At 40.2% G+C, this 26852-nt stretch overlaps 1 protein-coding gene across 1 annotated transcript in view; it reads right to left on the reverse strand.

The window, feature by feature from the left end:
- The window catches only part of pelp1 (proline, glutamate and leucine rich protein 1), a 74951-nt gene that overhangs the window by 25333 nt on the left and 22766 nt on the right, over window positions 1–26852 (reverse strand). The window contains exons 4-12 of the mRNA XM_060935907.1: window positions 25194–25343; window positions 24603–24674; window positions 23559–23618; window positions 23308–23464; window positions 20582–20714; window positions 20226–20313; window positions 10396–10484; window positions 10155–10268; window positions 6076–6226 (exon numbers count right to left, since the gene is read on the reverse strand). Coding sequence (XP_060791890.1) covers window positions 6076–6226; window positions 10155–10268; window positions 10396–10484; window positions 20226–20313; window positions 20582–20714; window positions 23308–23464; window positions 23559–23618; window positions 24603–24674; window positions 25194–25343 — 1014 coding nt within the window. The remainder of the gene's footprint in view (window positions 1–6075; window positions 6227–10154; window positions 10269–10395; window positions 10485–20225; window positions 20314–20581; window positions 20715–23307; window positions 23465–23558; window positions 23619–24602; window positions 24675–25193; window positions 25344–26852) is intronic.

Genomic DNA, 26852 nt, shown 5'->3' on the forward strand with positions numbered 1-26852 from the left:
TGCATGCGGTCACCGCCGCGCCAGCCAATCAGAACGGGTCTAGGGAGATAACTCTATGCTTTCAGGGGAAAACTTCAGAAAAAATATAATTGAATGGTATAATTGAAAAATAGTTCATCGGGATTGTCAAGCAGATTATAGAATGTTCGGTGAAATTCACCACGGGTTTCTCTCAGAAGGAAGTGTTCTCGGCTCCAAATTCTGTTCCTTTTTCTCTTCCTCTGTCTCAGTAAAAGCAGAATGAGGCAATCGTCGTCATCCGAAGAGTCCATATTGTTGGTTACTCGGTCAAAGTAGAACAGACGCAACACGTGAACATCCAAGCATGAAGTTTAATGGCCCAGGGTCCGGTTCTTCACGTGAACGTGTAGCGTGCAGCATGCAGCGTGCAGCGTGAACCTTCTATGGCCCAGCTGCCTGAGGCGACAGTACTAAACACTGGACCAACTTGCCGCCTGAGTCTCTCCTATGCATCTTTAATTCATAAGTGGTTGCATTGAATAACCTGAAAGCAATAAGCACTTTTTTATGCTACATGCACATCATAAAAGCAAATTAATTTACAAAATTAATTAATTTACAGTGGGGCAAAAAAGTATTTAGTCAGCCACCAATTGTGCAAGTTCTCCCACTTAAAAAGATGAGAGAGGCCTGTAATTTTCATCATAGGTCCACTTCAACTATGAGAGACAGAATGGGGGGAAAGAATCCAGGAAATCACATTGTAGATTTTTAATGAATTAATTGGTAAATTCCTCGGTAAAATAAGTATTTGGTCACCTACAAACAAGCAAGATTTCTGGCTCTCACAGACCTGTAACTACTTCTTTAAGAGGCTCCTCTGTCCTCCACTCATTACCTGTATTAATGGCACCTGTTTGAACTCGTTATCAGTATAAAAGACACCTGTCCACAACCTCACAGTCACACTCCAAACTCCACTATGGCCAAGACCAAAGAGCTGTCAAAGGACACCAGAAACAAAATTGTAGACCTGCACCAGGCTGGGAAGACTGAATCTGCAATAGGTAAGCAGCTTGGTGTGAAGAAATCAACTGTGGGAACAATTATTAGAAAATGGAAGACATACAAGACCACTGAGAATCTCCCTCGATCTGGGGCTCCACGCAAGATCTCACCCCGTGGGGTCAAAATGATCACAAGAACGGTGAGCAAAAATCCCAGAACCACACGGGGGGACCTAGTGAATGACCTGCAGAGAGCTGGGACCAAAGTAACAAAGGCTACCGTCAGTAACACACTACGCCGCCAGGGACTCAAATCCTGCAGTGCCAGACGTGTCCCCCTGCTTAAGCCAGTACATGTCCAGGCCCATCTGAAGTTTGCTAGAGAGCATTTGGATGATCCAGAAGAGGATTGGGAGAATGTCATATGGTCAGATGAAACCAAAATAGAACTTTTTGGTAAAAACTCAACTTGTCGTGTTTGGAGGAGAAAGAATGCTGAGCTGCATCCAAAGAACACCATACCTACTGTGAAGCATGGGGGTGGAAACATCATGCTTTGGGGCTGTTTTTCTGCAAAGGGACCAGGACGACTGATCCATGTAAAGGAAAGAATGAATGGGGCCATGTATCGTGAGATTTTGAGTGAAAACCTCCTTCCATCAGCAAGGGCATTGAAGATGTAACGTGGCTGGGTCTTTCAGCATTACAATGATCCCAAACACACTGCCCGGGCAACGAAGGAGTGGCTTCGTAAGAAGCATTTCAAGGTCCTGGAGTGGCCTAGCCAGTCTCCAGATCTCAACCCCATAGAAAATCTTTGGAGGGAGTTGAAAGTCCGTGTTACCCAGCGACAGCCCCAAAACATCACTGCTCTAGAGGAGATCTGCATGGAGGAATGGGCCAGAATACCAGCAACAGTGTGTGAAAACCTTGTGAAGACTTACAGAAACCGTTTGACCTCTGTCATTGCCAACAAAGGGTATATAACAAAGTATTGAGATGAACTTTTGTTATTGACCAAATACTTATTTTCCACCATAATTTGCAAATAAATTCTTTAAAAATCAGACAATGTGATTTTCTGGATTTTTTTTTCTCATTTTGTCTCTCATAGTTGAAGTGTACCTATGATGAAAATTACAGGCCTCTCTCATCTTTTTAAGTGGGAGTACTTGCACAATTGGTGACTGACTAAATACTTTTTTGCCCCACCGTACTTCATAAAAATAAAATTTTGCATTCAGGATCACTCAGAATTCACCATTTAACATCTACATTTTCCAAATTTTCCGGGGGAGGACCCCCGGGCCCCCCTCTTTTTTATACATTGCGGCGGCGGCTAACGCAGGCTCCGCTCAGCTTACAATTAACATGGATCCCAGATGGCCGCTATTTAGTGGAATTCCGCTATTTTTCTAGCCAAAGTGGTGTTGTTTTTTAAACCTCTTGTATATCCATTAAAAATATGTTTAAGTAAAATGACCAGCAGAATACGTTCTGATTTGGTTTGCATGTTTAGCGATGTTTTCGTCGGCTTCGTTTGTTCTCGTTGACATTCGGGAACACTCAGAAGTTAAAGGAACAGTCCACCGTACTTCCATAATGAAATATGCTCTTATCTGAATTGAGACAAGCTGCTCCGTACCTCTCCGAGCTTTGCGCGACCTCCCAGTCAGTCAGACGCAGTCAGACGCGCTGTCACTCCTGTTAGCAATGTAGCTAGGCTCAGTATGGCCAATGGTATTTTTTGGGGCTGTAGTTAGATGCGACCAAACTCTTCCGCGTTTTTCCTGTTTACATAGGTTTATATGAGCAGTGATATGAAACAAGTTCAGTTACACAAATTGAAACGTGGCGATTTTCTATGCTATGGAAAGTCCGCACTATAATGACAGGCGTACTAACACCTTCTGCGCGCTTCGGCAGCGCATTGATATCTGAGCTCCGTATCAATGTGCTGGTGAAGCGCGCAGAAGGTGTTAGTACGCCTGTCATTATAGTGCGGACTTTCCATAGCATAGAAAATCACTACATTTCAATTTGTGTAACTGAACTCGTTTCATGTCACTGGTCATATAAACCTATGTAAACAGGAAAAACACGGAAGAGTTTGGTCGCATCTAACTACAGCCCCAAAAAATACCATTGGCCATACTGAGCCTAGCTACATTGCTAACAGGAGTGACAGCGTGTCTGACTGCGTCTGACTGACTGGGAGGTCGCGCAAAGCTCGGAGAGGTACGGAGCAGCTCGTCTCAATTCAGATAAGAGCATATTTCATTATGGAAGTACGGTGGACTGTTCCTTTAAATTGATGTAAATACGGCGAGACTGTACACGATAGAACGAGAAAACAATATGGCTGCGCCCATTTGCTAGAAAACGTGCTTTAACTCCGTTCGTGCTTTTGTTTCTAATGCGTTGAACTTAATTCAATATGTCGTGGAAAGCGTAGTTGCGCTTAGCCAGAGAGGAAGTTGAATCCAAGAAGAGATTAATGAATGTGGTGAATACAGAACTTGAAACAAAAGCTCATGCGAACAGAGTAGCCAAGAAACTATCCAAAAGAGCACTGCAGGAACATCAGAAAGAGCAGAAGGAAAGATCAGAGAAACAAAAGCAGAGAAAACTGGAGGAAAGCTCACAGAATGCACCCCAGAAAAGAGCATTAAATTCCTCTGCAGTGAAACCTTTCAAAAAAAAGAAAGGTTTAAATCAAATATCTCCAATATTTGCTGTACATATGTATATATCTAATATTACTGAATCATTGATTTATTCATGATTTTTGAAAAATGAATGTGGCTTATATTAGACTAGTATTGACATTAACTCGAAACAAAAAAAAATAAAATGAGATGAACTATGGATACTATTGTTATATTATAAAATCAGTGGAATATTTAGGCAAGTATATTCTTCAAAGCTACATTTTCATCTAATTTTTATAAATAATTTTTTTTTGCCACTTATGTCATAGATTACAAAATATGGCATCAAATAGATACACATTATTGTTAAATTCTGTTGCTTTTCTATGTTAAATCTATGTAAAAAATGTGTTCTATAGCATCTTTAAATGCTAAAATCTCAACAGCTTCAGGGGGCTTCGCCCCCTGTACCCCCAGCAGGGGTGCTGCCCCTGCACCCCGCAAAGGGCTTGCAGCCCCCTTGACCCATGCTGATAGTTTCTTACATTCCTCTATTTTTTTCAATTACTGCTGGGATCCCTGGCTTAACCTCTGCCTACTACTCTTTCTTACTTGCCCCTTTCTCAGAAATATATTGAGAGAGCTGCCTCAGCCCAAGGCCGTCCCATATTCATGGCTGCCCACTGCTCTGGGTATGTGTGCGCGCTCATTACTCATGTGTGTGCCTTCACTACTTTAGATGGGTTAAATGCAGAGAGGAATTTTACAAGCGTGTGATGAAAAAACCGCATGTCTCTGAACTGTGGGGGAAACCGGAGCACCCAGAAGAAACCCACGCAGACACGGGTAGAACATGCAAACTCCACACAGAAAGGCCCCCACCGGCTGCTGGGCTTGAACCCAGAACTTTCTTGCTGTGAGGCGACCGTGCGAACCACTACACCACCGTGCTGCCCACGACACAGTGGTGTAAGAGCTGGTCTGACCAGTTCACATCATAAGTCACATAATTAGTTGATTAAGATCCACTTGTGTACAATCAAAGTATCACATGAGCAGTCACATGACGTCTGTATAAAATCAACCTGTTCTGGAAGGACCCTGACTCTGCAGCACTACTAAGCAAGCAACATGAAAACCAAGGAGCCTCCAAACAGGTCAGAGACAAAGTTGTGGAGAAGTATAGATCAGGGTTGGGTCATAAAAAATATCCCAAACTTTGAATATCCCAGGGAGCACCATTAAATCCATTATAGCAAAATGGAAAGAATATGGCACCACTACAAACCTGACAAGAGAAGGCTGTCTATCAAAACTCACAGGCCGGGCAAGGAGGGCATTAATCAGAGATGCAACAAAGACACCAAAGATAACACTGAGGGAGCTGCAAAGATCCACAGTGGAGATGGGAGTATCTGTCCATAGGACCACTTTAAGCCATACACTCCACAGAGTGGGGCTTTATGGAAGAGTGGCCAGAAAAAAGCCATTGCTCAAAATTAAAAAAATAATAATAAGAAAACATGGTTGGAGTTTCCCCAACAGCATGTGGCAGACTTCCCAAACACATGGAAGAAGAGACTCGAGTCAAATGAGACTAAAATTGAACTTTTTGGCCATCATGGGAAATGCCATATGTGGCGCAAACCCTGAGAACACCATTCCTACAGTGAAGCATGGTGGTGGCAGCATCATGCTGTGGGGAGATTTTTCATCTGCAGGGACAGGAAAGCTGGTCAGGACTGAAGGAAAGATGGATGGCACTAAATACAGGGCAATTCTGGAGGAAAACCTGTTTTGAGTCAGCCAGAGGTTTGAGACTGGGACGAAGGTTTACATTCCAGCAGGACAGTGACCCTAAACACAGTGCTAAAGCTACACTGGAGTGGTTTAAAGGGAAAAATTTAAATACGTCTTGGAATGGCCTAATCAAAGCCCAGACCTCAATCCAATTGAGAATCTGTGGCATAACCTGAAGACTGCTGTACACCAACGCAACCCATCTAACTTGAAGGAGTTGGAGCAGTTTTGCCTTGAGGAATGGACAAAAATCCCAATGGCTAGATGTGCTAAGATAATAGAGACATACCCCAAGAGACTTGCAGCTGTAACTGCAGCAAAAAGGTAGCTCTACAAGAGTACTGACTTTGGTGGGGCAAATGCCTATGCACACTCCAGATTTCTGTTTTTTCATCTTATTGTTTGTCACAATAAATAAATAAATAAATAAATAAATAAATAAATAAATAAATAAATATTGAACCTCCAATGTGATAGGCATGTTGTGTAAAATCAAATGGTGCTAACCCCCCCAAAAAAAAAATCCATTTTAACTTCAGCTTGTCATGAGACAAAACAGGACAAACACAATACTTTTGCAAGATACCAATTCTGGAGATGCCTGAATGTGATCATACGTTACATGGAGAAGTAACAACAATGTGCATTTGACTCACTTTAACAGCCTCAGTTCCTGGTGTAATGTCACCAATGAGATGAGCAAAGAGCATCTCTGAGTGGGAGGAGCTTCCCTGCAGTACTGAAGAAGAAGCCCTGCCTACACGCACCCACAATTCTAGTGTGTGATACAGGGCCACCCGCACAGCACTGTGGATAAGACAAGACACTATAACGAGGACAAGAATCTATAATACTCCTTAACTTTGAAGTGATTATAACAGTGGCACTTGAAAATTTGTGAAACCCTTAGAATTTTCTATATTTCTGCATAATTATGACCCAAAACATTACATTTTCACACAAGACCAAAAAGTAGATAAAAAGAACCCAGTTACACAAATTAAACAAAAAAAAAAAGTTATACTTGGTCATTTATTAATTAAGGAAAATTATCCAATATTACACATCAGTGAGTGGCAAAAGTATGTGAACCTTTGCTTTCAGTATCTGGTGTGACCCCCTTATGCAGCAATAACTGCAACTAAATGTTTCCAGTAACTGTTGACCAGTCCTGCACACCGGCTTGGAGGAATTTTAGCCCATTCCTCCGTACAGAACAGCTTCAACTCTGGGATGTTGGTGGGTTTCCTCACATGAACTGCTCGCTTCAGGTCCTTCCACAACATTTCGATTGGCTTAAGGTCAGGACTTTGACTTGGCCATTCCAAAACATTCACTTTATTCTTCTTTAACCATTCTTTGGTAGAACGACTTGTGTGCTTAGGGTCGTTGTCTTGCTGCATGACCCACCTTCTCTTGAGATTTAGTTCATGGACAGATGTCCTGACGTTTTCCTTTAGAATTTGCTGGTATAATTCAGAATTCATTGTTCCATCAAAGATGGCAAGCCATCCTGGCCCAGATGCAGCAAAACAGGCCCAAACCATGATGCTACCACCACCATGTTTCACAGATGGGATAAGGTTCTTATAGTGGAATGCAGTGTTTTCCTTTCGGCAAGCATAATGCACATGTAATGTCCACATGAACTTTTATAAAATGTATTCAGCCAACAATGGTTTTTTTTGGAGAACAGTAGCTTTCCTCTTGCAAACCATGCCATGCATCGCATTCTTGTTCGGTCTTCTCTTGATGATGGACAACATGAAAATTTATTTTTTTCATGTCTATGAAGCTGACTCATGAAAAATGCTCAAGAATTCCCATGTACCTATACTGCAGTGCACTTGTGCAAATGGCAATAAAAACTATTCCATTCTATTCATTAACATCCTCCAATGTGAGAGAGGCCTTTAGTTGCCTGGAAGTTACTCTGGGTTCCTTTGTGATGTCGCAGACCAGTGTGGGAAATAAGGCCAGACCGGCAAACATCGACCAGTAATTTTCGCATTTGTCTGTCTGTATTTCAAAAGCATTGGGCCAGATGGCTGACAAAAAAAATTATTTGAATGTGTCCATCTGTATTTCAAAAGCAAAGAAAAATTGTAAAGATACTATATGAGTCTAATCTACTTCTAATTTTCTTTCAAGCATTACACTGGGCAGTGGGTTACATTATGTCGTAACACAGCCTGTGATTCGCCAATCGCGGACGCTCTCGATGAATGACAAGTCGCCTCTCATCAGAGAGTAGGAGTGCATTCTGGCATGACACCATGCGATGCTGTTTTCAGCTGGGTAGGTATACCACTAACGTTAAAAGAAAATAGACTACTACAGGTTTTGGACCCTGACAAAGTGTTTTTTCCATCGTATTTTAACCATCTGGGGTCGAGAGCTTCTCCGGCAAAGCTCGGTAGGTTTAGAATGAGCAGGTCACGTATTTAGATAAATATCTTTGCGAGTTATCATCATCATCATACACGCATGATAAACATATTGGCAGAAACTTTATAATTTCCTCTCTGCCCACTGTCAAATAATATTATAGTTTTTAAATTACCTAAATTAGATGAAACATAAAACTTGTCACCTTACTCAGTCACACCAGAGTCAGAGTGCTAAGCTCCCACTTCGGCATTCATAAAAGACTATTCCCACGGTAATGGCATGATAATCACTTTCACTTTCGATTGGTTTCTCTTTCACTGCGTTTTCTTCTATTTTCTAAGTTCTTGTCCAGCAGATTTTAGTCTGAATGCCAAATGATATGATCATGTCTAGTTCCGAGTCATTTTAAGAGTCATTTTGTTACAAAGTTTCTTGGAATCTCGTACTCAAAATTTTAACTCTTATGTAAGAATAGTTGTATTGTTAATCACGAAATTTCTTATAGACTTATTATAAACATAGTATAAAAAAATAGTCATTGTTGACAATGTTTCATGAGTGTTATTATAGCACGTATACGAGACTACCAGTAAGTTGTGACCAACTGGAACATCGTTGCCCCCCCACTTTTTTCTAAACATGGAACCGACCTGCGTGGACGACTGTTTTCTTGGATATAACTTTAAGCATGTTTTTCTTAAATCTTCTGACACAAAAACGTGCCTGGAAATAGCTGAGAAGCCATCTCCAGGTATCTAAAGCCCTTCAGCTTCCCTGGCTGCATTGTTCCAGTCCTTTGGTCCATTATTTGGACAGGCCAAAATTTGGACGGACAGACAACTTTTCAGACTTGTCTGTCCTGTGACAGTCTGCTTAAAATTCCTTGTTTCCCACAATGCAGACTATTATACGCCTTGCTTTTGGAGTGATCCTCGTTGGTTGACCACTCATGGGGAGGGCAACTGTTAAGGTTCCCCCAGCTGGAACGGCTTCTTCTCGAGACCAATGCCCTCGTGCCACCTGCAGAATTCTGGAGCGAAAACACCGCGAAAAAAAAAAAAACAGAGAACCAGAGATCGGTTTCACTGCTGTTTATTCACAGTTTTCCCGCCAAAGATGAAATATTACAAACAACCTTTTATAACAAATTATAATCTCTCTAAACGGCAGCTGTGTTTATGTATTGTGTCTGTCGAATACGTGTGTGTGTGTGTGTGTGTAGAATGTGTGTGTATGTATGAGAGGTGTGTGTGTGTGTGTGTGTGTGTGTGTGTGTGTGTGTGTGTGTGTGTGTGTATTGTGGGTGTGTGTGTGGCGCCTTGGCTATGTACGTGCGTGTAGAGGGGTGGGTGTAGGGTGTGTGTGTGTGTGTGTGTTATGTGTGTGCGTATGTAAATGTGGATATCTTGTGCTAAGTCAGCAATCACGGAGTTCCTTAATTCCATTAATGTGTGTGTGGAAATGAAACCTTCAATCATAAGCAAAATAATATTTCATATCAACGGATGTTTCAGCAATTTCAGCATTTATGCACGTCAAAGCGCGAAATGTTTTTACGACAATTCTACTATGTTTAGTCTTAGCAAAGAAGTGTGTGTCTTCTCCACTGGAGGAAGGTCAGGTTACACAGGGATAGTTTAAAATCACTGTTATAATAAAGGATCTTAAAAAGCTCTAAAATATTAAAATCATAAAGTCTTAACAATCCTAAATTACATTCTGCATTCTAAAGCTATAAAACTAACTTAAATCATGGCTTTAAATCTGACAGCAACAATGATCTTGAATTTCCTTCATCTGTCTGACTGTGGACTGGTAGAGTCCAAACTCTTTAGAAAATGTTTTGTAACATTCTCCAGCCTCTTGAGTGTCAACAACTCTTTTTCTGCAGTCCTCAGAATTCTCCTTTGTTTGTGCAATAATACTCTTCCAGAAACATGTTGTGAAGATCAGACTGTGATAGATCACTATTCTTTAAAGTCTTCTCACTCACACTTGATTGTCATCCCATCGATTGAAAACATCGGACACTAATTTCACCTTCAAATTAACTCCTAGTCCTGGAGTTTCACATACTTTTGCCACTCACTGACTCACGTTTGACTCACTAAGATTGGATCATTTTCCTCAATAAATAAATGACCAAGTATAATATTTGTCTCATTTAACTGAGTTATGTTTATTTACTTTTACGTCATATTTATGCAGAAATATAGAAAATTATATAAAGATTCACAAATTTTCAAGCGTCACTGTATGCTTGTGTACAACAGACATGCAGGAAAGACAAAACAAAATTTCATTTTCATGTTATGGTTCCCAACACTTTCACCAGATCTGTTACCTGTAAGCTCTCTGTTGACCAAGGCTGGCCTCGGGCAGAGGTGTCCATGCAGAGAGTGCCTGCGAGAAAAGCCTGGACAGCACGTTACAATACTGCACTAGGCCAGCACCCACACTGAAACACACAAGACAGAAGTGTCAAGCACATCCATTTAGTCAACAAACAATTTCATTCGGTTCTGTGATGCAGTACATAGTGTGTTCAGAGAAGTGACATGTTTAACTGGTTTGTGTTTACTCACGCTTTAATTAGTGCAGAGAGCACTTCCAAAGAGTCACTGTGTAGTGATGGCAAAACCAACAGCTTCAAGCACCCTTCACTTGTGATGTTCTGTAAAAAACACACACGCAATGAACACATTTTTAACATTACACAACAGTAAACAAAAGTATTAGTGTGTATGAAGCCTGTGTCGGTTTCTTCAAAAATTATTTTCACAAGTAAGAATTCAAATTAATTTAAATATTACATAAAGCCTACAACTTTATACTGATACACAGCAAACTACGCTACACCGTATTCAGTTCAGGAACACACGTTACACAAATACAAAAAGGTGAAAATTATGTCCACCTTCAGGAACAATGTGTATTATTAGGGAAAGAAACTCACAAAGGGCAATGTTATAATTTCATCACAAACGGTCATGTTTTAACTTTTTTTTTTTTTAAAGCAACTGATATTGTTGAACCCACTCAAGAATCCCACCATTTATGCATGGCTCCAACTAGTGCCTGCACACTGCAGAAAGTCTGAGCAAATGAAAATATCTTGAAAATAGTTGAAATGATCTAGCATTTCCTATTAGAAGAATACAAGATGCCAATTCTGAGATTATTAAACTTGGTTCTAGATTGCAACCAACTTATTCTAAAATGTCTTATCAAGTAAAAATATCTGTCTATGCAGCAAGATAATTTCACTAGTGTTAAGTCATTTTCTTCTCAAATTCAGTTTTAAATTTTTTGCAGTGCATGTTTTAGGATAGAAATGTAGGTGTTGTTTTACTATATAGAAAAATGTAATAATTATATGTATACACACATGAAAATATGTGAAAATACATAACTGACTAATTTAATTTAAAATATTTTATTTTATACATCAAGCAGGGTGCCATTTAGCCAAAAATGTAATAAAATTTGCTTCAATAGCCACTATCGAAGATGGAACTAAGAACATTCAAATGCAGATTTTTTTTACATCAATATGACTGTGCGTGCACACATGGACATAAGTGTCATGGCAATATTGGGCCTTCAGTGCTTTTTATTTATATATATATATATATATATATATATATATATATATATATATATATATATATATATATATAAATTATTTTTTTTTCCCCAAAAAAAAGTTGGGACAAAGTACAAATTGTAAATAAAAACGGAATGCAATAATTTACAAATCTCAAAAACTGATATCGTATTCACAATAGAACATAGACAACATATCAAATGTTGAAAGTGAGACATTTTGAAATTTGATACCAAATATTGGCTCATTTGAAATTTCATGACAGCAACACATCTCAAAAAAGTTGGGACGGGGCAATAAGAGGCTGGAAAAGTTAAAGGTACAAAAAAAGGAACAGCTGGAGGACCAAATTGCAACTCATTAGGTCAATTGGCAATAGGTCATTAACATGACTGGGTATAAAAAGAGCATCTTGGAGTGGCAGCGGCTCTCAGAAGTAAAGATGGGAAGAGGATCACCAATCCCCCCAATTCTGCACCGACAAATAGTGGAGCAATATCAGAAAGGAGTTCGACGGTGTAAAATTGCGAAGAGTTTGAACATATCATCATCTACAGTGCATCATATCATCAAAAGATTCAGAGAATCTGGAAGAATCTCTGTGCGTAAGGGTCAAGGCCGGAAAACCATACTGGGTGCCCATGATCTTCGGGCCTTTAGACGGCACTGCATCACATGCAGGCATGCTTCTGTATTGGAAATCACAAAATGAGCTCAGGAATATTTCCAGAGAACATTATCTGTGAACACAATTCACTGTGCCATCCGCCGTTGCCAGCTAAAACTCTATAGTTCAAAGAAGTCGCATCTAAACATGATCCAGATGCATAGATGTCTTCTCTGGGCCAAGGTTCCTTTAAAATGGACTGTGGCAAAGTGGAAAACTGTTCTGTGGTCAGACGAATCAAAATTTGAAGTTCTTTATGGAAATCAGGGACGCCGTGTCATTCGGACTAAAGATGAGAAGGACAACCCAAGTTATCAGCGCTCAGTTCAGAAGCCTGCATCTCTGATGGTATGGGGTTGCATTAGTGCGTGTGGCATGGGCAGCTTACACATCTGGAAAGACACCATCAATGCTGAAAGGTATATCCAGGTTCTAGAGCAACATATACTCCCATCCAGACGACGTCTCTTTCAGGGAAGACCTTGCATTTTCCAACATGACAATGCCAAACCACATACTGCATCAATTACAGCATCATGGCTGCGTAGAAGAAGGGTCCGGGTACTGAACTGGCCAGCCTGCAGTCCAGATCTTTCACCCATAGAAAACATTTGGCGCATCATAAAACGGAAGATACGACAAAAAAGACCTAAGACAGTTGAGCAACTAGAATCCTACATCAGACAAGAATGGGTTAACATTCCTATCCCTAAACTTGAGCAACTTGTCTCCTCAGTCCCCAGACGTTTACAGACTGTTGTAAAGAGAAAAGGGGATGTCTCACAGTGGTAAACATGGCCTTGTCCCAACTTTTTTGAGATGTGTTGTTGTCATGAAATTTAAAATCACCTAATTTTTCTCTTTAAATGATACATTTTCTCAGTTTAAACATTTGATATGTCATCTATGTTCTATTCTGAATAAAATATGGAATTTTGAAACTTCCACATCATTGCATTCCGTTTTTATTTACAATTTGTACTTTGTCCCAACTTTTTTGGAATCGGGGTTGTACATACACATACACACACATATATATATATATATATATATATACACATACACACACACAGTATATATATATATATATATATATATATATATATATATATATATATATATATTAAAAAAAAATTTATTTTTCCCCCATCCTGTGCTGATTTCAGAAAACCCAAAAAATAAAAATTACAACTACATTAAATTCTTGTTTTTTTTCTACTATATATGGCCGTTGTACAATCATTCTGCCACAGAAAAAGAACAGTTCAAAGAAATCAATGAAAGCCCAAGACAACATTCATGTTTATATTATATCAATCACATGGAAAACATGGGCGGCACGGTGGTGTAGTGGTTAGCGCTGTCGCCTCACAGCAAGAAGGTCCGGGTTCGAGCCCCGTGGCCGGCGAGGGCCTTTCTGTGCGGAGTTTGCATGTTCTCCCCGTGTTGCGTGGGTTTCCTCCGGTTTCCCCCACAGTCCAAAGGCATGCAGGTTAGGTTAACTGGTGACTCTAAATTGACCGTAGGTGTGAATGTGAGTGTGAATGGTTGTCTGTGTCTATGTGTCAGCCCTGTGATGACCTGGCGACTTGTCCAGGGTGTACCCCGCCTTTCACCCGTAGTCAGCTGGGATAGGCTCCAGCTTGCCTGCGACCCTGTAGAACAGGATAAAGCGGCTAGAGATAATGAGATGAGATGAGATGAGATATCCTCACTGGAAAATACACCAGTGGCTGTCCACTAATAATCAAGTGTTATTCACTTCACCTATCTCATTATAATGGCACCTGTTAAGGGGTGGGATATATTAGGCAGCAAGAGAACAGTCAGTTCTTGAAGCAGGAAAAATAGGATCTGAGCGACTTCAACAAATTGTGATGGCTAGATGACTGGGTCTGAGCATTTCCAAAATGGCATATCTTGTGGGGTGTTCCCAGTATGCAGTGGTTAGTACCAACCAAAAGTGGTCCAAGGAAGGACAACTGATGAACCGGCGACACAGTCATGGATGTTGAAGTCTCACTGATTCTCATATGGGGCACGAAGGCTAGCCCATATGGTCCAATCCCACAGATTGGGAGCACAAACTGCTCAAAAAGTTAATGCTGACTAAAACAGAAAGGTGTGAGCATTAACGTTTTCAGCAGTTTGTGGTACCAGGGTATCTGCACATTTTTCAAGTACAAATTTAAAGACTTTTAAGACCTTTTCAAGACCTCTAAATGGAAAAATTAAGACTGTACCATGGCAAAGAAAATGATAAATACGACAACTTAAAACTGTTTTCGGCAATAGTTTTTTTTTTTTTACTATCTTTAAGAAGAATGCACACAATTGGTGAACAACAGGGTGCATCAATGGCAACTGTTAGACATGCAAACAGCTGAAGCAAAGTCGTGTGTTTTGGGCCTGCAGAACTACTGTAGCAGTGAGGAGAAGACTGGTGTTTACTGGAGAAAACACCATAAACGAAAACAATAAACGGCAAGTAGAACCAGCTGAACAACCTTAGCCGGCATTATTTCAATCCCCAAAGATTATCTTTGATGATGTGTGATTTTGTGTCCGACAGCAAAATCAGTCTGAGTGTCGTACAGTATACAGCTGGCTGAGGAAATTCTCGAGTACCTTCTGCATTATAGCAGGTAACAGCATAAACCTGTTTATGCAGTCATACAATCATCAGAGCGTTACATTAAACACAGAAAAACAACTGTCACCTTTCATAACCATTATGAAACTGCTCCTGCCCTGCCCCCACCACCACACAGTTCCCACACCACTCCTTTCACTGTACAGGAGCACGATGTCAGACGGGTGCTCCTGGCAGTGAACCCCAAGAAAGCTGCCAGCCCAGATGGTGTACCTGGTAAGGTGCTCAGAGCGTGTGCCCACCAGCTCACCCCTACCTTCACCAGGATCTTTAACCTCTCCCTGGCTCAGGCAGTCATCCCACCCTGCCTAAAACCTGCAACAATAATCCCAGTGCCGAAGTCGTCTCCCGTCACCAGCCTGAATGATTACCGCTTGATTAATCATGAAGTGCTTCGAGAGACTAGTTCTTCAGTACATCAAGGACCACCTCCCCACAGAGGATGCCATCGCCGTAGCTCTACACTCTGTACTGAATCACCTGGAGCAGCAGCAGAGCTACGTCTGCATACTCTTTGTGGATTACAGTTCAGCTTTTAATACAATAATCCCGGACATCCTTATTAGAAAACTGGACACTCTCGGCCTCCCCACCTCACATGTGCCTGGTTAAAGGACTTTCTTACTAACCGGCCCCAGACTGTGAGACTTGGCCCCCACTTCTCCTCCACCCGCACGTTGAGCACCGGCTCTCCACAGGGCTGTGTGCTGAGCCCCCTCCTGTACTGCCTCTACACCCACGACTGTAGTTCGACCCACAACAACAACCTCATCATCAAGTTTGCTGACGTCACCACAGTGGTCGGACTCATCTCAAAGGGAGACGAGGCAGCCTACAGAGAGGAGGTCCTGAAGTTGGCAGCCTGGTGTTCAGAAAATAACCTCGCTCTGAACACCAAGAAAACCAAAGAGCTCATTGTTGACTTCAGGAAGCACAGCACCGACCTAGCCCCCCTCTACATCAACAACGTGTATGTGGAGAGGGTCCACACCTTCCGGTTTCTCGGCGTCCTCATCTCCACCAACATTTCCTGGTCAGTAAACATCACAGCAGTTATTAAGAAGGCTCAGCAGCGGCTACACTTCCTGAGAGTCCTCAGGAAGTACAACCTAAACTCCAACCTGCTGCTGACCTTCTACCACTCATCCATCGAGAGCCTATTGACGTACTGTATTACAGTATGGTATGGCAGCTGCACTGCTGTAGACAGGGAGAGGCTCCAGAGGGTAGTTAAGGCAGCACAGATGATCATTGGCTGCCCTCTCCCCTCCCTGATGGACATTTACACCTCCCGCTGCCTTAGCAGAGCTCAAAACATTATCAAGGACCGCTCCCACCCTGGCTTTGATCTGTTCAAACTGTTGCCCTCAGGGAGGCACTACAGGTGCATCAGGACAAAGACAAACCGATTCAAAAACAGCTTCTTTCCAAAAGCCATAACCACCCTGAACTTGGATATGCTCTGACTTGATAATCTAGTTATCTTACTATGTGACTCTCCTCATGCAATAATTTATAATGTGCAGTACTTTATAAGAGACTCTCTATGTGCAATACTTTTATAATGTGCAATACCTCACTCCATAATGTGAAACACAACACATTCACCTCACCTCAGGACTGTGCACCTTACACACAGCACATGCACCTCAGGACTGTGCACCTTACACACAACACATACACCTCAGGACTGTGCACCTTACACACACCTCAAGTCTGTGCACCTACCTTACCTTGCAATACTTCATAAATGTATAACATTTTATTTTATAATGTGATTCTCTCTGTGGAATAATTTATGTGCGCAATGAGCAATACCTCACTCCATAATGTGTAACACAACACATACACCACCTTACCCCTGACACACTACCCCCCCTTTTTTTCTTCTCCCCCCTTCCCCTCTCTCACTCTACATGCTGTTTTGTACTGTTATTGGAGATGCTTTAATCTCATTGTACATGTGGATAGTGACAATAAAGGCATTCTATTCTATTATCAATATTAATCAATGTGTTGTAATAACTAAACTAATTATCATTAGTGCAATTGTTATATCAATGTTCATTATTCAAAAATAATCATTAATTATCTATAATCCATGAATAATTGTATTACTACTACTACTACTACTACTACTAATAATAATAATAATAACAACAACAACTACTTTTTTAATAATAATTTTAAAAAATTAACTCAATTTTATAGCATTTTAATCACCACTACTTATTAGCTATATTAATTAATAATTAAGTAGCAATTATAATAATTCATTATTATTAATTACTACTTAATTAATAAGCAGTGATTATCAAAATGTAATTTAATAATAAGTAGTAATTATTAACTAAATTATACTAATAATAAGTAGTGATTATTAAAATCCTATAAAATTTAGGTATAAGATTAGTTAAAATTATTATTAAAAAAGTAGTAATTATTATTATTATTAGTAGTAGTAGTAGTGATACAATTATTCATGGATTATAGATAATTTGTTTTTCATAGTGAACATTGATATAACAATTGAACTGATAATAACATTAACAAGTATTACTAGTAGTATTATTGTTTATTATTAGTACAGTTATTTTATATCAATGTTCACTATTTAAAAAAATTATCTATAATCCATGAGCATTTGTTTGTATTCTACCAATTACTACTTTTTAATAATTATTTGTAATAATTTTAATAACTTAATTTTATAACATTTAGTAATCCGTAGTACTTATTAATCACTAATTCATAAGTAGTAATGATTAATAATCAATAATAATTACTATTACTACTAATTATTATTAGTGGTTGTTAATATTATTGTTATTATTATATTAAAAACACTGTTGTAGACGATAAGTAATAAAACTAAACTTTTTGTACAAATTATTTATATTGTTCTATATTTAGAATTATTGAATTTTCTGGAGTTCTTTTTAATTGAGTTTTAAATTAAAGGTTGTTTATATATTTATATTAAACTTAGTACAATAAACAATGTTAATTATGTAAAAAATGATGCTAATCATTATCAGGGTTTTTTCTAGAAAAATTTAGTATGAGGGCGCTCACCATGGCGAGGGAGCGGGGGGGGGGGGGGGGGGGGGGGTGTGCCGGTTGTCCCACCCCCCCGCCCGCCGTGCAAAGCCTTTGAAAAATGCTCCAATGGGACATTCTGAGGCTATCTGAGAGGGAAATTGTAACAAATTGTCTGTCAACATTGAAAAAGAAAAAAGTAAGGCCAAAAAAAAAAAAAAGTGTGTTTCCGGTAACATGAAATACTAAAATAAGGTCGGTAGGTAGGAAAGTTTTTTTTTCTTAATTTTTTTTTATTTTGTTCGAAAAAATTAACACAAGTAAACATCTTACAAAATAGTATTTTGGCACAGAATCCTTTATACCACACATCATAATAAAATAAGTGTTTTAAATCTTTAAACGAATAAAAAAAATATTGCGAGAGTTCGAGTTATGATCTACGGAAGCGATATTTCATGATATTTTCATGTAATAACGTGAAAACACCTTATCATGAAATAACGTGAAAATAACGTCCTAGGCTACTTCCATTAAAAGCAGACGGCCTAGCCTAGCCTACCGTAGAACTTGGGTTGAGCAAAAACATGGCTGAATCCTGAATGACTCCTATTTGTATAAATGGGGGACTACATAGGCGGCAAAATGTAGTGTTTTTCCCTGCCATGGAAGTGCACTTATATACTGAAGAGGAAGCAATTTGCATTACAGCCTTGAATGAGGATTCAAAATGGCTCAGTTTATGCAGGAGGGCTGATAGAAGTGGCGAAACATTTTACTTTTTATCGTTTCTTTCACAACTTGAATGTGTTGAAACAAAAAATTATGACAAACTAACGCCGCTTACACTAAAATATCGAGGGAAATTTGTCATAAAAACTTTACGGTCGGCAATTTCGACGCGGAAATTCTCGATCGGTCGGGTTACCGGAAACACACTATTTTTTTTATTTGGCCTAATCTTCTTCTGCCCCGGACAGTCTTTGGCTTTCTTCCGTTTCGTGCCGCGGGATGACATCTTTAAATGCCCAAGTGTCAACAAAAACAACTCGTGAACTACTTCTGTCAAAAGCTCCCGCGCCGGTGAGTGAAAGGTCATTCAGTCTCGAGAAATCTTGCTCTACAAGTCAGCTGACCTTGTATGCAACCCGTGTCAAATCTCGCGAGAGCAGCCGCGACAAGTAAACAACATGGCGCCTCAGTCTGGAAAACGCCAATTCGGATTGTTTTTGCACCGTCTGGCGGTGTATCTACTATGATTGGAATATTTTTGGAGCAATTATAATGTATTTGATGATCAGACACATTGTCACGTAGTGTTGCTGGGATGTTTTCACGGAGTCGGTAAGGGGGCGCACGCCGAGAGTAAGAGGGCGCAGCGCCCCTGTTCCCCCGTTTAGACGAAAGCCTGATTATTATTAGTATTATGTCCTATAAGTCCCATTTTCCACCTGACTCTTGTGTGCATGCGCGAACCCCCCTGTGTTTCACTCCGGAGCGCTTGACCTCTAACATGCGCGCGCCTCGTGTCCGTGAAAACCCAGTTTCCCAGTCCGCCATGTCCCCAGCGCTGCGTTACCGTCTTTAAACACATTTGTGCGATCCAGCGCTTTTTATCGCAAACGATTCTTCTTCTTATTTGGGGGGTATTTGTCATCCCCCAACCACTTGTCGTTAAACAGACATCTTCCCATAATTATCAACGCTTTCTAGCGCCCGCATAAGCTACCTGCGCATCTCTCACTCTTCACAACCACCGCACCACACCGCACTTCCTCCAGTAGCCTCCTAACGTTAGTTCTTGTTCTACGGAATGCACAGAACGCACAGAACGCACAGAACCAATGCTGCCCCCAAAAGGTACGCTGGTCACTTTTAAAATTATGGTTAAAAAAATACCCCAAACTGGATGGAGACATTTCACTCATTCGGTCCAATATTAAATTTAATACCTCCCTTTCGAAAATTCCAGTCATTCCAAACAATTTAAGACATTTTTAGGCCTTGAAAACCGAAAGTTGTATTTAAGGCTTTTTAAGGACCGGCAGGAGCCCTGGGTACATTAGCTCTTCTATGGGATTGGACCATACGGGTTTGCCTTCCATGGAAGACTTTTGGTAGGTACTAACCACTGCATACCGGAAACACCATGTGCCATTTTGGAGATGCTCAGACCCAGTCATCTAGCCATACCAATTTGTTGAAGTCGCTCAGATCCTTACGCTTGCCCATTTTTCCTGCTTCCAACACATCAACTTCAAGAACTGACTGTTCTCTTGCTGACTAATATATCCCACCCCTTGATAGGTGCCATTGTAATGAGATAATCAAAATGTTATTCACTTCACCTGTCAGTGGTCATAAATGTTCTGGCTGATCAGTGTATATAAACCAGAAACACTTATTTTTCCCCTGACTATACGTGTAAAAAGTGATCTTGAAAACTTACAATGTTCTTAATGCTGACAGCCAGGGCACGGCACACTATGTTAAGGACATGCTGAACGGGAAGACGTACTGAGGTGGCTGGATCAAGACTACAATTAAGAGAAACACAAAGATTTATGATTGGATACAAACTTTCATAGACAAAAATCAAGCAGTTTTGTTATGACAAAATTTTCATGAAGGTCATCATTCCTAAAAACACTGCTCATTACTAAACTAGATTCATTATGTTCTTAACATTTATATTTATTCCCAAAAGAAGAAACCCGGCCAACCTTTGTGCAATGACAATATTCATAGCTAAGCTACTCAGAGGATTTTATAGGCAAATTATTAGTGCGCGCGCGCACACACAACCTCAGTGTATGTTTAAGAGCCAGGCACACGGCTCTGTAGCGATGGCGAAGCTGAAGAATCAACAGTGGATCAACATCGTCCAGTGGAGGAAAGGGCAGCTCTACTCCTGGACCCTCATAGTGTATGGTCTCTTCTGAAGAGCAAAAGACAGAATACCATATGAAAGAAATAAGGGTAAAGGGTAAACTAATAAAGCCTAGCGTTCTCAAACTGCCATCAACTGCACAGCATTTAACAGGCAACTGTCAACGAGACAGGTTTCTGACAGGATTTTTATCTGTAGGTTTTCTGTATCTTACTGCTCAGAAGCACGCTTCAGCGACTACAGGCCTATTAACTTGTAATGTATTCTGCTGTGTTCACTTTCCACTTTGTGCAATTTTAAGTGTACATGCTGAACACATGCATATACACGCATGATATGTACGCGTACAGTTAGGTCCATATATATTTGGACAATGAGACAAATTTTGTTTTTTTACCTGTTTACTGAAACATATTCAAGTTATAGTTATATAATGGACATGGACATAAGGTCCAGACTTTCAGCTTTCATTTGAGGGTATCCACATTAAAATTGGATGAAGGGTTTAGGAGTTTCGGCTCCTTAACATGTGCCACCCTGTTTTTAAAGGGACCAAAAGCAATTGGACAATTGACTCAAAGGCTATTTCATGGGCAGGTGTGGGCAATTCCTTCATTATGTCATTCTCAATTAAGCAGATAAAAGGCCTGGAGTTGATTTGAGGTGTGGCGCTTGTATTTGGAAGATTTTGCTGTGAAGAAAACATGCGGTCAAAGGAGCTCTCCATGCAGGTGAAACAAGCCATCCTTAAGCTGCGAAAACAGAAAAAACCCATCCGAGAAATTGCTACAATATTAGGAGTGGCAAAATCTACAGTTTAGTACATCCTGAGAAAGAAAGCAAGCACTGGTGAACTCATCAATGCAAAAAGACCTGGACGCCCACAGAAGACAACAGTGGTGGATGATCGCAGAATAATTTCCATGGTGAAGAGAAACCCCTTCACAACAGCCAACCGAGTGAACAACACTCTCCAGGAGGTAGGCGTATCAATATCCAAATCTACCATAAAGAGAAGACTGCATGAAAGTAAATACAGAGGGTTCACTGCACAGTGCAAGCCACTCATAAGCCTCAAGAATAAAAAGGCTAGATTGGACTTTGCTAAAAAACATCTAAAAAAGCCAGCACAGTTCTGGAAGAACATTCTTTGGACAGATGAAACCAAGATCAACCTCTACCAGAATGATGTAAAGAAAAAAGTATGGCGAAGGCGTGGTACAGCTCATGATCCAAAGCATACCACATCATCTGTAAAACACGGTGGAGGCAGTGTGATGGCTTGGGCATGCATGGCTGCCAGTGGCACTGGGTCACTAGTGTTTACTGATGATGTGACACAGGACAGAAGCAGCCGGATGAATTCTGAGGTATTCAGAGACATACTGTGTGCTCAAATGCAGCCAAACTGATTGGTCGGCGTTTCATAATACAGATGGACAATGACCCAAAACATAAAGCCAAAGCAACCCAGGAGTTTATTAAAGCAAAGAAGTGGAATATTCTTGAATGGCCAAGTCAGTCACCTGATCTCAACCCAATTAAGCATGCATTTCACTTGTTAAAGACTAAACTTCAGACAGAAAGGCCCACAAACAAACAGCAACTGAAAACCGCTGCAGTAAAGGCCTGGCAGAGCATTAAAAAGGAGGAAACACAGCGTCTGGTGATGTCCATGAGTTCAAGACTTCAGGCAGTCATTGCCAACAAAGAGTTTTCAACCAAGTATTAGAAATGAACATTTTATTTTCAATTATTTAATTTGTCCAATTACTTTTGAGCCCCTGAAATGAAGGGATTGTGTTTAAAAAATGCTTTCGTTCCTCACATTTTTATGCAATCATTTTGTTCAACCCACTGAATTAAAGCTGAAAGTCTGAACTTCAACTGCATCTGAATTGTTTTGTTCAAAATTCATTGTGGTAATGTACAGAACCAAAATTAGAAAAATGTTGTCTCTGTCCAAATATTTATGGACCTAACTGTATATCATAAATAAGATGAGATGCATGTTACCAAGGATATGCCTCCTGTGCCTTACATGCTGAAAAATGAGTTTAACTGTAAACCTGAGGTAACTGATGTGTGCACTGTCATTTAAGACTTTCAACCAAGTTGTGCTGGAAGTTGGAAATGTGTTCTCTTCTTTGTTCTGCAGATTTTTCATGAAAATGAAAACTGCCCGCTCAAAACACCTTTTTTTTTTCCCCTTCATGTACATTTCTAAATTAAACACCGGTGCTGGTTTCTGCATCAAACTATTGCTCAAAATTGCAGTTGTACAACACATTACACAAATCCAGGATTACGAAGATGGAAGCATTGCACAAAAAAAAAAAACAACGAACTGCATCCCCACTATAAACACTTTTACTACAAACTTTCGGATATAAAAAAAACTAAGTTCATGCCCCCAAACTTTATATGCAGTCTTTTAAAAAAAAAAAAAACATACACGCCACGCTGAGCCATACACTCCTCTTCCCACCAGAGACAAACAGTCAGTAATTAAGTCCACAGTCAAGTTAACAATGCACGTCATATGGCAGATAACGTGCAAAGCTGAACAGTTTGTACAGACTTCAAGTAAATAAATTACCAAATAAGATAAAACAGACGAACTGCAAACTGATTGTCTCACCGGTTTCTAAGCCCTGGTATAACTGTCCCAGAATGCTATTGGCTGATGCCAGAAGACAGTGCACTTGACTGGTCCATCCCTCAGCCCGGCGCCCACCTCCTCCACGCTCGAGCACACCTCCCAGGCAAGGTAGTCGCCCATAACACTCGCAAGCCACCTAGAAACCCAGAAATCCAAATTTCAAGACAGTCAATTTACTCAACTGAATTTTGTTAAGAACATATTTCATACCTCACAAAAATTTCACTTACATCCTGCACTTTAGGGTTGTCAGAATCCATCTTCGAGAGGAAATAAACCCCCAGCTTCTCCTACACATGAAAGTGGTTACAAGATAAAATTAGGTGCTGTATTAAAACCAAATCATTCCTTAAATCTTATTACCATAACCCTCACATTGTTCTCCATGGGCCCTTTTAAAGTGGCGCACCGCCACATTATAATTCTGGCCCACCACCCTTCCCGTGGCCAAAAAAAAAAAAGTAACCATCAGTATACACCAAATAAATCAAAGTATTTGCTTTATTATAATTTTGTAACTATTTAACACGCAGAAGACCATTAAACAAATGAATACAGGGCTACCTGAAGTGGCCATGCGAATGCAATAGAAAAACATCCGGCCGGCTGCATACAGATATACGAGGGCATTCTACAGTTAAAATGATCGAAATTCGCACGAGTATTCAGCAGCAGAGAACTTGCAGTAGCTGGAAGAAGTAACTTTGCTCTTTTAAATCAATAATTTCAGACTAACATGACCAAATATTGTTGAATTTCATAGACAGGAACAGTTTATGAAAAACGATAACATTATCATGAAATGCCAAAGTAACAAAAATATCCAGTCAAATTTCCCACGAAATTGGGTATACAAATTTCATTACTTCCGGTTAATCGACAAAGCAAAACACAGTTTTGAGCGAAAGCATGTCCATGAAATTTTTTTATGAAGATTATCACTGTCGTATGTATTTGCATGGAAGTTCATTTATCAATCATGTGGGCAGGGATGCGCAACAGATGCATCAGTCTCAACTGAAATGTCACAGTTATGAGTCTCACATTGACATTAAAAATGATATGTACAGTAAGAATGGGTTAAATTTTGTAAAATGACTAACAATGATTTAGCATTTCCTATCCATTTATTGGCCAGTTTCACTGTCAAAAAAGACCAAAGTCCGTCAGCCCCCCCACTAGGGCTCCGCCCCTGGACTCTGTTGGGGGCCTAGGTGGCCCCCAAACCCCCACCACCACCTTTTATTTTTGAAAAGTGGAGAACCCTGCCTCACCTTTAGCGATCCACATGCCCGAGGGTAATATGCCATACACGCCATCATCCCCTCCATGGCAGCCAGGTGGCACTACAACAACAGCAGCTGTTTAACACAGAGGCTGCACAACTGTATAAACTGTATATTTGACCACGTTACCTCCGTCATTAGTTTGTACAGTTTCTAGCCATGCAAAAAACAAGTATTGTAGCATGTATTTGATAGAAAAGTGAAGGAAAGCACATTAAAGAAAAAAATAAGGTAGCATAAAATGTACATACACAAAACAGACAAAAACATCTTTTACACTGGGGTGGAAATATTTCTAAAATGTATAATGTCAATGCAATTCATAACATGGTATGAGATACTAAAACACTAAAAGCCAGTTACGAGCAGGACAGAGATGACAGAGAGCAGGATACATCTACATCTGACGACACAGGAAGCGAGTAAAATCATCCAGAAGGTTTTGTAATTATTGCACAGTATGCTGTGCAATTTGACTGTATAATGACTACAAAACTAAAGCGTGGCCCAATTTTCAACCAAGACTAATTTCGATTATCGTAAGCCTAATCTTAGGAGAGAGCAGTGTAACAGACTCACCTCAGACTTGAGGCCCAGCAGAGAGGTGAGAATGCCCAGGATGGAGTTAAGGCCCACTTCTCTGGCCAGCTCAGGCAGCTGAGAGGAGTACTGCAGCACATCCTGTAGCACATTCACTGCCAACTGGACAGAAGGCAGAGGGGCCTGCGACTGTGTGTGATCACAAGGGCAGGGAAAAATATTTCATTTATAGATAAATTTACATTTTATTTGCATTAATCTGGCAAAGCAGGATATACAGAGAAACTCTGTCAGGGTTCCCAGTGGCGCTTGTCATTAACGAACATAATCCATCAGTGATGAAGAATTTTTTTTTTAACCTTCTCTTTCTTCCCCCTATCTTTACTGTCCCTACTATAATTGTATGTTTTATGTGGTAAGTGTCTTTTTACCTATTACTTTTACCATAATGTATGTGTAGTTTATGTATATTGATTCTTTTAATATGCATCTGACCTTTTAACACCGGTCCATGGACAACAGATGTACAGTGGTGCTTGAAAGTTTGTGAACCCTTTAGAATATTCTATACTTCTGCACAAATATGACCTAAAACATCATCAGATTTTCATACAAGTCCTAAAAGTAGATAAAGAGAACCCAGTTAAACAAATGAGACAAAAATATTATACTTGGTCATTTATTTATTGAGGAAAATGATCCAATATTACATATCTGTGAGTGGCAAAAGTATGTGAACCTCTAGGATTAGCAGTTAATTTGAAGGTGAAATTAGAGTCAGGTGTTTTCAATCAATGGGATGACAATCAGGTGTGAGTGGGCACCCTGTTTTATTTAAAGAACAGGGATCTATCAAAGTCTGATCTTCACAACACATGTTTGTGGAAGTGTATCATGGCACGAACAAAGGAGATTTCTGAGGACCTCAGAAAAAGCGTTGTTGATGCTCATCAGGCTGGAAAAGGTTACAAAACCATCTCTAAAGAGTTTGGACTCCACCAATCCACAGTCAGACAGATTGTGTACAAATGGAGGAAATTCAAGACCATTGTTACCCTCCCCAGGAGTGGTCGACCAACAAAGATCACTCCAAGAGCAAGGCGTGTAATAGTCGGCGAGGTCACAAAGGACCCCAGGGTAACTTCTAAGCAACTGAAGGCCTGAGACATTGGCTAATGTTAATGTTCATGAGTCCACCATCAGGAGAACACTGAACAACAATGGTGTGCATGGCAGGGTTGCAAGGAGAAAGCCACTGCTCTCCAAAAAGAACATTGCTGCTCATCTGCAGTTTGCTAAAGATCACATGGACAAGCCAGAAGGCTATTGGAAAAATGTTTTGTGGACGAATGAGACCAAAATAGAACTTTTTGGTTTAAATGAGAAGCGTTATGTTTGGAGAAAGGAAAACACTGCATTCCAGCATAAGAACCTTATCCCATCTGTGAAACATGGTGGTGGTAGTATCATGGTATGGGCCTGTTTTGCTGCATCTGGGCCAGGACGGCTTGTCATCATTGATGGAACAATGAATTCTGAATTATAGCAGCGAATTCTAAAGGACATCTGTCCATGAACTGAATCTCGAGAGAAGGTGGATCATGCAGCAAGACAACGACCCTAAGCACACAAGTCGTTCTACCAAAGAATGGTTAAAGAAGAATAAAGTGAATGTTTTGGAATGGCCAAGTCAAAGTC

Source organism: Neoarius graeffei, chromosome 1 (assembly GCF_027579695.1).
Source record: "Neoarius graeffei isolate fNeoGra1 chromosome 1, fNeoGra1.pri, whole genome shotgun sequence".
NCBI lineage: Eukaryota > Metazoa > Chordata > Actinopteri > Siluriformes > Ariidae > Neoarius > Neoarius graeffei.